Below are 10239 nucleotides of genomic sequence, written 5' to 3'. Positions count from 1 at the left end.
GACGCCGACCTGACGAGACGGTGCAGGGCGCGGCGAGACGAAGCAGATACAGTTGCCGCTGCGCGATTTACCGCCTTCTTCTTTGTCTTTGGTACCGGCGCTTTCTTCCGTTCATCCTCATCATCAGAATCAGAATCATCATCATTGTCATCGTCATCATCATCCTCGTCACCATCGTCATCTGTGTCATCATCGGATGAGGAGCATGCTTCCGGCTGCAGTTGCGGTGTGATGTGACGTGACGTGGTGTGAGGTGGTGGCAAGATGGCATGTGTGGAGAGGAAAACAAGCATGGCACAACCAAAAGCGGCCTGGCATGCAAGCAGCAGAGCAAGCGCGGTTTGAGTGTCTGACTTCTTCTTCGTTGATGCTCCGACTTGCATTTGCACACCCAAGCTTCTCGTAGGTGAACTGGAGAATTGAATGAATTGATGGGAGCACGCGCGACATTGATGGTGAGAAGAACGACAAGCAAACAATCGCGGGTGGCGCAGGCTGGTGTGCTGACACCGTGAAGGACACCATCAAACTCGACGTGCAACATGGGCAGTGCATGCATGCAAAGAAACCACTCGCCATGTGGTGATGAGGGATCACAAAAGAACACAGCACAGCCGCACCTGCAACAGCGTCTCAAACTCAATGTCTGTGGGGGAAGGAAGACGTTCATCCAAATCCAAATGCTGCAGCATGTCGATGTGTCGCTGGCAATGCTGTTGTGTGTGGTGATGTGTCACGATGTGTGAGGACATGAGCTGATGCACCGTGAGCTGAGTATCATCCATGTATCCACACGCACTTGTGCACGCACACGATGCACGCATGCACACGCACCGCGAGCGCAAAGTCGAAGATCTGTCTTGGCGGAGACCACTCGTTGATGCGCTTGAGCACAGACACGGCGGCCTTGAGACGGTAGTCCCGCACAAACGCAACAAAGTCATCCTCACTGCGGTCAAGGTGGGGGGGGGGTAGGGGAGAAGAAGCAAGGTATGGTGTTATTGGTAGTGGTGGTAGTACGATGGGGATGGTGAAATTGATGTGGGATCCACGTGGCGTTGCGATGGTGTGATTCAAGCGTTCAGTCATTGGTGCAAGAGCTCTTCAATCAGACGCACACGCACACACACGCACACATTCACACAACACACACACACATTCACACACACACAAGCGCACACACACACATTCACACACACACACACAAGCACACGCACCTGGATATGAAGTAGCAGCGTGGATAAAACTCGTCTTCGTCACGATTTGACGTCCATTGAACGTTTGTGAGGGAGGCAGCGAGCCCAAACTTGGTGGTGATGTTTCCATTGCACTTGAAATGGTTCACAGACTGCCCCGGCTTCAGCGTGCGGAAATCAACGTCGGCACGATGGCACGTCCTGGTTGGGTGTTACACATGATGAGCGCGCGCATTCGCGTGTGAGTCGTGAATAAGTGTACGTGCCGCAAAAGTAGTGTGTCAAGTGACCGCCATAGGCCAATCAACCTCCTGCACAACATACACACAATGACAAAGGCACACAGACACAGACACATAGACACAGACACAGACACAGACACAGACACAGACACACATGCGCACGCACACACTGACCAAATGAAGTTGGCGGGGAATTCGCCGAGGGCGCGGGAGACGAGCGCGCGATCTGCGGGCTCTTCAGAGCCGGAAAAAACATCCACACTGTTGGAAGCGGACAGGTCGAATCCTTCCTTTTCCGCGCGCTTCTGCAGCTGCGCCTTTTTCTTGTTCATCTCCGCCTCTGTGCGGATGCGCAGTCCACTGCAGTCGTCATTCGCACCAAGGCCGGCTGACAAGAAGGAAGGAAAGAAGGAAGGAGGAGAGGAAGTGTTGTAAGCTCGTGGAATGATCACAGGCAAGTTGAAAGGAATGCATATCCATACTCATGACAAGACACAAACGAAACACCAACAACCAACACACACACACACGCACACACACACACACACACACACACGCACACACACACACACACACACACACACACACACACACACACACACACACACGCACACACGTTCGCGTGGGGGAAGCTTTTCGACCCATCCTCGCTGTTCAAGGGCGTTGCGCAGGTCCTGGTAGCGCCCGCAGATGGTGAACACGTTCTTCTTCTTCGCGGCCGCCACCGCCGCTGCCCGCGCCTCACGCGCTGCATGCAGATCACGCAGTCGTTCTGGGTGGTAATGCGGGTTGTGACGTGATTGCGATTGTTGTCATTGTGTGATGCAACGTGATTGTGGTGAGATTTCGCGTTTGTCAAACACGCATGCACATACACATACACGCATGCACATACACATACACACGCATACACACACATACATACGCATGCACACACACACACACACACACATACAGACATACACACACACACACACACAAGACCCTCACCTTGGTTGATGCATGGTGGCTTTGATCGCGGCTTTGATGACTTTCCTGTTGGGGTTGTTCTTCCTCCCATCTCTGCAGGCCTGGCACGTCTCGTTGGCGTCCCACCGCCGCCACCACTACTACTGTTGTTGCTGGCGCTGCTGTCGGAGGAGGTGGTGGTGCGTGGGGAGAGCAGGTCTGACACGAGGTGCTGCGATTCCTGTGTTGGGCTGCACATCGTTCGCTCCCTGTGCTCCGTTGGCCGCGCACACGCAACTGGTGTTGTTGTCGGCGTTGTTGTTGTTGATAACATGATGAGGGTGGTGAGACGAAAAGATCGTGGTGGGGTTCAAGAAGCTGTGGCACATTAACATGTACAAACCCCACACGACACAACACAACCCAATACACCACACCACACCACACACACAACACAACACAACCCACACAACACAACACAACACAACACAACACAACACAACACAACACAACACAACACAACACAACACAACACAACACAACACAACACAACGCACTATCACAAACGCTCATCTCCAACACACAAACACGTGGTCGCACCGGAGTGTGTTCTGCGCAGGGCGCGGGGTTTCGGTGTTGCGGACGGGGTGCGGCGGCGAATGAGGGCACTGGAGGCCGTGGCCGGACGAACCATCTGATCAGCATGCTGTCCTTCCTCAAGTCCTCCCACTCCTCTTCCTCCTCCTCCTCCACCTCGTTTGTTGCGCTGTGCTGAGTCACCAACCGCTCCACCGGCAGAGCGCGGGCGGCGCAGGCGAACTAAAGCCGTGCGCTTGCTCGGGGATACACCACCACCGCCGCCGCCACCACCATTCTTTGATGTATTGGTGGCGCGTGTGTGCTGGTGGTGTTGGAGCAGTTGCTGCTGTTGCTTGGCCTTTGCTGCCAGCTTGTCTCGGCGAACAACGGCAGCGATGCGACGCTGTGGGCTGCGCAATCCCCTGCCCGCTGTCGTAGTCGCTGCTGCTGCTGCTGTTGTTGCTGCTGCTGCGGTTGGGGTTGGTGAGTGGAGGTGGCCGGCATCAGCGTGCTCTTGGTGCGTGGATGCGGCTGGTGCGTGCGGTGGTGGAAGCGGGGCGATGCGAACCGGGGGCGAGCGACGGTGCATCTTCTGCTCGCTCTCAAGCCGGTACAGGTCGCTGACAGCCTGTAGCTCCGCTTTGCGGTGCAGGAACTGCTGTTGGCGTTCGAAGAACGACGACGTGACGAGCTGTGCAGACCGCTTGTTGAGCCGGGGCTGGAACACCTCCTCGGCCTTGGCCTCCTTGACAATGCGCTCCAAGTTGGACTGGCGACGCGCCTCCAAGTACCCGTTGGTGCGGCGGCCGGCGAGCCGACGGCTGGCAGAGCTGATGCGCGGGCGGAAGGTGAAGTGCTCCTCGCCGTCGAGGTTGCGGCTGCGGCTGCGGCGTGGGCCGGGCGAGCGTCGTGCTGGCTGCGGTGATGCGCCGACGCGCCGAGCCAGAGACCGTGGTGATCGTGGCGAGCCTGGTGCTCTGCCGACTTGCGGCCTTGATGGCGACGCGGGCAGCGATGTGGACCGCTTGAGTGTTGCTGTGGATGCTGTGGGGGAGGTTGGTGGTGGTGATGATGGCTTGATGGAGGCGATGCGTGGGCTTCCCGGCGGTGCAGGCACGGTGATGGCCGGCACCTGCAGCACACGCGAAGGCGACAGAGAGGGCGAAGGCGACGCGTGCACTGGCGGCAGAGGTTCTGTGAGGATGGTGGCAGCAGCCGTAGCTGCTGTTGCGACTGTTGTTGTTGTTGTTGTTGTTGCTATTGTGGTAGATATGGTTGTTGCTGGTGTGGTTGCTGGTGTGGTTGCTGGTGTAGTTGTTGTGGTTGTTGTGATTGTTCTGGCTGTTGCGGACGTGGTTGCGATGGTGGACGACGCCGATGTTGTGGGTGAGGGTGTGTTCTGTTGTTGTGGTCTGGCTGGCGACTCGCGTCGGTGCTTGGCCAGGGCCCGGCTTCTTGCGTTGAGTGTTGGGGTGTGGGTACAGTTGTCGTCGTACCACTCAACCGGGGGTGGCCGCACGCTCAGCCGCTCGTACCACGGTGTTGGCTGCGTGGGCATACGCGACACCACCTAAATGTGATGCGTGGTGTCTTGTGTGGTGGAGATGTGTGTGTGTTTGTGTGTGTGTGCGTGTGTGTGTGTGTGTGTGTGCGGGTGTGTGTGTGTGTGCGGGTGTGGTGGAAGGAAAGAGGGAGGGGGAGAGGGAGAGAGGAGGGAGAGGGAGAGAGAGAGAAGGAGAGAAGAGAAGGAAAGACAGAGAGGAGAGATGGAGGGAGGGGAATTGTCATGTACAGATCGACAAGCGGAGGATGACACCGGTTGCTTTGTGAGAGAGTGTGAGTGTGGTGGGGGTGGGGTGTGAGACGATGAAAGACGGCTGCCTTCCCCTGCCGACGTTGCTCTGCTTTCGTTGTCGTGTTGGGTGACACCAGGACCACCAGGACCACCACGCTTCGACGCCAGCAGCGGTCAGCAAGCGAAAGAATGTTTTGGAGGTTGTTGTTCTGTTGTGGTGGTGGTTGTGCAGCAGATTTCCTTCTTTGTTTGTGTGTGGTTTCTTTTTTTTTTTCGCAAGGCTTTGGTTCGATGCACCGAAGCAACACAGGCAGAGACAAGCAAGCAAACGTATCCGCACAACCCCCCCCCCCACACACACACATGTGTTCAAGAGGCCATGCCCTGGTGCTGCTTGATGGCTGTTGTGAGGGGAAGGCCGAGGAGGCGAATGCGGCGAAGGGTGGACTCGCAACCGGCCGCGTCCCCAACGTTCGCATACGCCAGGTAGAGCGACTCAAACGACAGCGGGAGCGGCTTGATCTTGCTGTGCAGCATCTTGTCAAAGGTCGCCTCAAGCGCCTGCGGCGGGTCCCCGCGCACGCACATGGCACGCAGCAGCATCGCATATGCCCGCGCCCCCGCGTTGAGCCGCAGCCGCTCCATGTGCGTCATCAGCGCGCGCACAGCGGCAACGTTGCCCTGCTGCGCAAGCGCCTGCAGCAGGATCATAAACGTCGTGACCTCGGGCCGGAGGCGATGCTGCTCAAACAAGGCAAGCACGTTGCGCGCATCCTCCACGCGCCCCGCGCGTACATACGCGTTCATGAGCGTGTTGAGCACAGAGGGCGTGACGGTGCCGCCGCTGCGATCAAGCACCTCCTGTCGAAACACGCGCTCGCACCCCTCGCAGTCGCCGCTCAGCGCATATGAGGACATGTACGAGTTGACGAGGTACCAGTTCTCCTCGCTGCCGCGCGACCGCCACAGATCAAGCACCTCGCGGCACTTGGTCGGGTTGCACGCGCGCGAGTAGTGGCTCATGTACGCGTTGAAGACGTAGGGCGAGAGCGGCAGGCACTTCTCGTCCTGCTGCTGCACGTACTGCTCAAAAGCGTAGTCAAGCTCCCGCTGCACGCCGGCCTTGCTGTAGCAGGCCATGGCCACCACGAGCGTCTTGTCGTCCGGCTGCGCGCCAGCCTGCCGCATCTGCGCATACACGTGCTCAAACTCGCGCAGCGCGCCGCAGTGGCTGATGGCCTCCAGGACGGTGTTGAAGTCCTTGATGCGCAGGCGAAAGGTGGGGTGGTCCGAGTCGTGCTGCAGCTGCTGCAGCTTGTTGTAGAAGTGCAGCACCTTGTCCAGGTGCTTGGCCACCCCGTACACGTGGATGAGCAGGCGATACGTGAACGGGTTGGGCTTGACGCCGTGCTGCTCCATGGCCTCAAACACGCTCTCGGCCGGCTTATAAAACCCGACGCGGCTGCACGCTTCCAGGGCCATGTGCCAGTGTGCGCGCTGCACCTTGCGCCCGCGCTCCGCAGCCTCGATGACGTGGCGCACCGCCGCCACGGGAGACAAGCCCTTGAGCTCGTCCTTCAACACGTTGGGGCGGCGCGGCTTCCCTCGCTTCTTTCCCTGCCCGCCGCCAACCGTTTCCTTGAACCTTGTGCCATGGAGAGTCCTCGCAGCCATGGCGTCAGTGCCTTGTTGCTGCTGATCTTGCTGCTGTTGTTCCTGTTCCTGTTCTTGTTGTTGCTTGGCATCCGTGCCTGCTGATTCCCCAGCTGTTGTTGTTGTGTGCGTGCTGAGATCTGATGCGGCGTCGGCATCGGGTTTTGTCGCTGATGGTGAGGTCGATTCTGATTCCAGCACACGAGTTGTGGTTGTTACCGTTCTTCTTGCCAACGGTGCAATAAGCGTTGGCTTGTGCGACAGTGTCAATGACTGCGAGATCAAGGACGCTGGTCCTGCCCTCACCTCACACAGCGCCAATCTCCTGCGATGATTGCAGAAGTGTGCGCTGTGTCGTTGCTGCTGCTGCTGCTGCTGCTGCCGCCGCCGCATCGTTGTCGAGAGCTGCCTTCTGCATGGCTGAACAACAGAACGGGGAGATGCTGTTGTCGCTGATACTGATGATGATGATGATGATGACAACGACACCAGTCTTCTCGCTGGTGTGCTCGCTGCAATGGCACGAGCGCTGCTGGCTGCAGCCAGTCTGCATGCGCCGCCTGCCACAACCAAAGCCATCTGGTTCCGTGAAAATGCATTTTATCGTGTCGCACTTCAACACTCATGATGGCCTCTGGTTTGTTGGTGTGATGTGGTTCAGTGGCACACACAAACAGAGAGAAGAGAGAGAGAGAGAGAGAGAGAGAGAGAGAGAGAGAGAGAGAGTGTGTGTGTGTGTGTGTGTGTGTGTGTGTGTGTGTGTGTGTGCGTGTGTGTGTGTGTGTGTGTGTGTGTGTGCGCCTGACTTGTCATATGTCACATTGATGCTGCTGGTTGTCTTGGCCCTGTGGCCATCGCCAACAATCCTCACATCACACATGCACGGGTGTTGGCAGAGCGCGTGCTTGTGACGGGCGGACAAGGGTTCATTGGAGCATGGGTGGTGAAGCAGCTCCTGGATGAGGGCGTGCATCCCATTATCTTTGATCTCAAGGAAAACAATGGCATCCTGGAGCAGGTCCTCCAACCACAGCAGATGCTCAAGCTGGAGCGCCACTATGGTGCGCTGGCTTGTGTGTGCGTGTGTGCGCGTGCGTGCGTGCGTGCGTGTGTGCGTGCGTGTGTGTGTGTGTGTGTGTGAGTGTGTGTGTGTGAGTGTGTGTGCGTGTGTGGGTCAATGTGTGGCTGTGACTGAGTTTAAGTGTGAATGTACATTATCGTTCCGTCTTCAGTGTGAATGTACATTATCGTTCAGTCTTCAGTGTGATTGTGCACACTTCAGTGAGCCGTGCACGTTTGTTGCAAGTGCCGGCTCACTTGCTGTTCTAAACACCATCTGCGCTGTGTTTTTGTTTGCTGCTGCTGTTGTTCACGGTTACGTTACAGGCGACATTTCCGACACGGAACATGTGCGTTCTTTGGTGTTGGAGTGCAAGCCAACGGCCATCATCCATCTCGCGGGTCTGCAGATCCCGACCTGCAAGGTCAACCCGGTCCTTGGCGCCCAGGTCAATGTCATCGGCACCCTCAACGTCTTTGAAGCCGCCAAGGCCCTTCGGGTGAGCCACAGGACAAGCACGTGTTGATGAATATTGTGTGTGTTTGTGCTCGTGGTTTTGTGTGTGTGTGTGTGTGTGTGTGAGAATGTTTGTTATGAGCTGGTGTATTTGTGTGAGTGCGGTGTGTGTGTGTGTGTGTGTGTGTGTGTGTGTGTGTGTGTGTGTGTGCGTGTGTGTGCGTGTGCGTGTGCGTGCGCCGTTTTGCCTTTATCCGCCTGCCTGTTGTACTTTTCGAGCCCTTTTCCGCCTCTTCCCACCTTTTGAATGCCAGTGAACCGTGATGGGTGTGTCCAGCAGCTGTTCTGAATGAACACACACACATGTGTGTGTGTGTGTGTGTGTGTTTGGTGCGACCAATCATTGCACCACCATCTCACTCCTCCCAACACACCCCTCGCCCTCCCACTCTCACCAACGTCGTGCACAATTGTGCCAGGAGGTGACGGGTGGTAAGCCACCCATGATTGTGTACGCGTCATCTGCAGCCGTGCTGGGCCCACCATCCGCATACACGGAGACGCCCGTGCCTGACGACTACTACCACAAGCCCGGCACCATCTACGGCGTGTTCAAGCTGTGCAATGAGGGCTGCGCGCGCCTGTACTGGCAGGATCACCAGATGCCGAGCGTGGGGCTTCGGCCGCTCACCTGCTTTGGCGTTGGACGCGAGATTGGGCTCACCTCCGCGCCCACCAAGGCCATCAAGGCCACCGTGCTCGGCCGCAAGTACACTGTCACGTGCTCTGGCACGACCGGTTTCTCGTATGTGGAGGATGTTGCCCGCATCTTCGTGGGCTGCATGCGCGCCTCTGTTGAAGGTGCTCCCGCCTTTAACATTCGTGGTGTCGTCGACACCTCCGAGCACTTTGTTGAGATCCGTAAGTGTTTTATGCGTGTACGAATGTGTATGTGTGCGTGGATGAATGTGTGAATGTGTGCGTGGATGAATGTGTGAATGTGTGCGTGTATGAATGTGTGAATGTGTGTATGTGTGGTGTGTGTGTGTGCGTCTGTTTGAGCATTTGTTTGTTTGTGCATTTGTTTGTTTGTTTTTGTGTGTGTATGTGTGTGTTGCTTGTGTACGTTTGCACATGCGTTGCGTTTGCGCTCGCTTTTCTGATTGTGTTGCTGGCACTCATCGACCGTGGCACACTCACCTTCACACCCTATCCTGGCCTTTCATTTTTTCTCCTATTTGCAGTGAAGCAAGTGCTGCCAGAGGCTGGGCAGCTGATTGACATCAAGGGGCCCTCCATCCCCATCATGGCCGACACTGATGAGTCTGCGCTCACAGCCCTGCTCAAGTCCGTCCCCGCCCCTCACGACCTCAAGGTGCGCACGTGTGTGTGTGTGTGTGTGTGTCTGTGTGTCTGTGTGAGTGCACATCATCATCAACAACAACAACAACAACAACAACAACTTAAACAACAACAACAACAACTTAAACAACAACAACAACTTAAACAACAACAACAACAACAACTTGAACAACAACAACAACAACAACAACTTAAACAACAACTTAAACAACAACAACAGCAACTTAAACAGCAACTTAAACAACAACTTAAACAACAACAGCAGCAGCACTGTACTAATCGAACCACCTCCCCCTTCCCTGCTTCTCTTCCCCTCTCCCTCTTCCTGGCACACCAATCGCGCATTTCAAAGGAGCCCTTCCCGCTGCCGTTGGACGAGTGCATCCGTCGCACAGCAGAGCACTTCAAGCGGCTCGCAGATGAAGGCAGGCTGCACAGCAACGACCTGCCTCCCCTCGAATGACGAAAGTGCACCACTTCCACTGTGTATCATGTGAGCATGTGAACACGTGTGTGTGTGTGTATGCATCGTGTGTGCACGAACCACGCAATCGGGATCAATGACGTTCATCACCACACACAGACACACAAACTAGAGGCCGGTTCAGCCACCGCAGGCACTTCAACAAGCACACACCATCCTCGCCATCCTCGCCATCCTCGCCATCTTGCCCCCCCCCCCCCCCCTCCTCTTGTTTGAATTGACAACCGACCAATCAGCGTTTACATTTGAGAATTCCACAAAATAAAAAAATTGTTCTTCCGCCGCACCCACCGCCTGCTTGCTTGCAGGCAAGCAAAAACTCCGCAGCCATTATTGTGTTGTTGTGGGCGGAGCGTTAACGCTGGTGCTGAAGGAAGACAACAGCCACAAGCACACGACCGTCACACCGTCGGCCATCAACCTCACCCATACATACATACATACATACATACAGACGCACACGC

At 56.3% G+C, this 10239-nt stretch overlaps 3 protein-coding genes across 3 annotated transcripts in view; 1 reads left to right on the top strand and 2 right to left on the bottom strand.

Annotated features, from left to right (window-relative positions):
- The window catches only part of PTSG_09974 (Ttll3 protein), a gene marked incomplete at its 5' end in the record, with an annotated part of 7852 nt that extends 3329 nt beyond the window's left edge, over positions 1 to 4523 (bottom strand). The window contains 9 exons of the mRNA XM_004989280.1: positions 10 to 215; positions 355 to 411; positions 621 to 713; positions 835 to 949; positions 1218 to 1397; positions 1613 to 1826; positions 2055 to 2210; positions 2429 to 2683; positions 2987 to 4523. Of these exons, the coding sequence (XP_004989337.1) occupies positions 10 to 215; positions 355 to 411; positions 621 to 713; positions 835 to 949; positions 1218 to 1397; positions 1613 to 1826; positions 2055 to 2210; positions 2429 to 2683; positions 2987 to 4523 (2813 nt within the window). The remainder of the gene's footprint in view (positions 1 to 9; positions 216 to 354; positions 412 to 620; positions 714 to 834; positions 950 to 1217; positions 1398 to 1612; positions 1827 to 2054; positions 2211 to 2428; positions 2684 to 2986) is intronic.
- A 490-nt stretch (positions 4524 to 5013) lies between these two features.
- PTSG_09973 (uncharacterized protein) lies at positions 5014 to 6997 on the bottom strand. Its single transcript, XM_004989279.1, has one exon. The coding sequence runs from the start codon at positions 6990 to 6992 to the stop codon at positions 5130 to 5132; it is 1863 nt and encodes a 620-aa protein (XP_004989336.1). The 5' UTR covers positions 6993 to 6997; the 3' UTR covers positions 5014 to 5129.
- Positions 6998 to 7017: 20 nt separating this feature from the next.
- PTSG_09972 (NAD-dependent epimerase/dehydratase) lies at positions 7018 to 10057 on the top strand. Its single transcript, XM_004989278.1, has 6 exons — positions 7018 to 7050; positions 7310 to 7474; positions 7800 to 7972; positions 8409 to 8850; positions 9174 to 9304; positions 9644 to 10057. Exons 1-6 carry the CDS (start codon positions 7038 to 7040, stop codon positions 9752 to 9754), a joined length of 1035 nt encoding a protein of 344 aa, XP_004989335.1. The 5' UTR covers positions 7018 to 7037; the 3' UTR covers positions 9755 to 10057.
- Positions 10058 to 10239: the final 182 nt, after the last annotated feature.

The sequence above is a fragment of the Salpingoeca rosetta genome, assembly GCF_000188695.1.
Source record: "Salpingoeca rosetta unplaced genomic scaffold supercont1.30, whole genome shotgun sequence".
Lineage (NCBI taxonomy): Eukaryota > Choanoflagellata > Craspedida > Salpingoecidae > Salpingoeca > Salpingoeca rosetta.
The sequence above is the reverse complement of the archived record's forward strand: the minus strand, read 5'-3'. Positions and strand labels throughout refer to the sequence as shown.

Coding starts and splice junctions, on each gene's coding strand:
- PTSG_09973 (XM_004989279.1), bottom strand. CDS start 6,992: ATGGCTTTGGTTGTGGCAGGCGGCGCATGCAGACTGGCTGCAGCCAGC.
- PTSG_09972 (XM_004989278.1), top strand. Junction 7,973..8,408: donor AAGCCGCCAAGGCCCTTCGG/GTGAGCCACAGG, acceptor CAATTGTGCCAG/GAGGTGACGGGTGGTAAGCC. Junction 8,851..9,173: donor CGAGCACTTTGTTGAGATCC/GTAAGTGTTTTA, acceptor TCCTATTTGCAG/TGAAGCAAGTGCTGCCAGAG.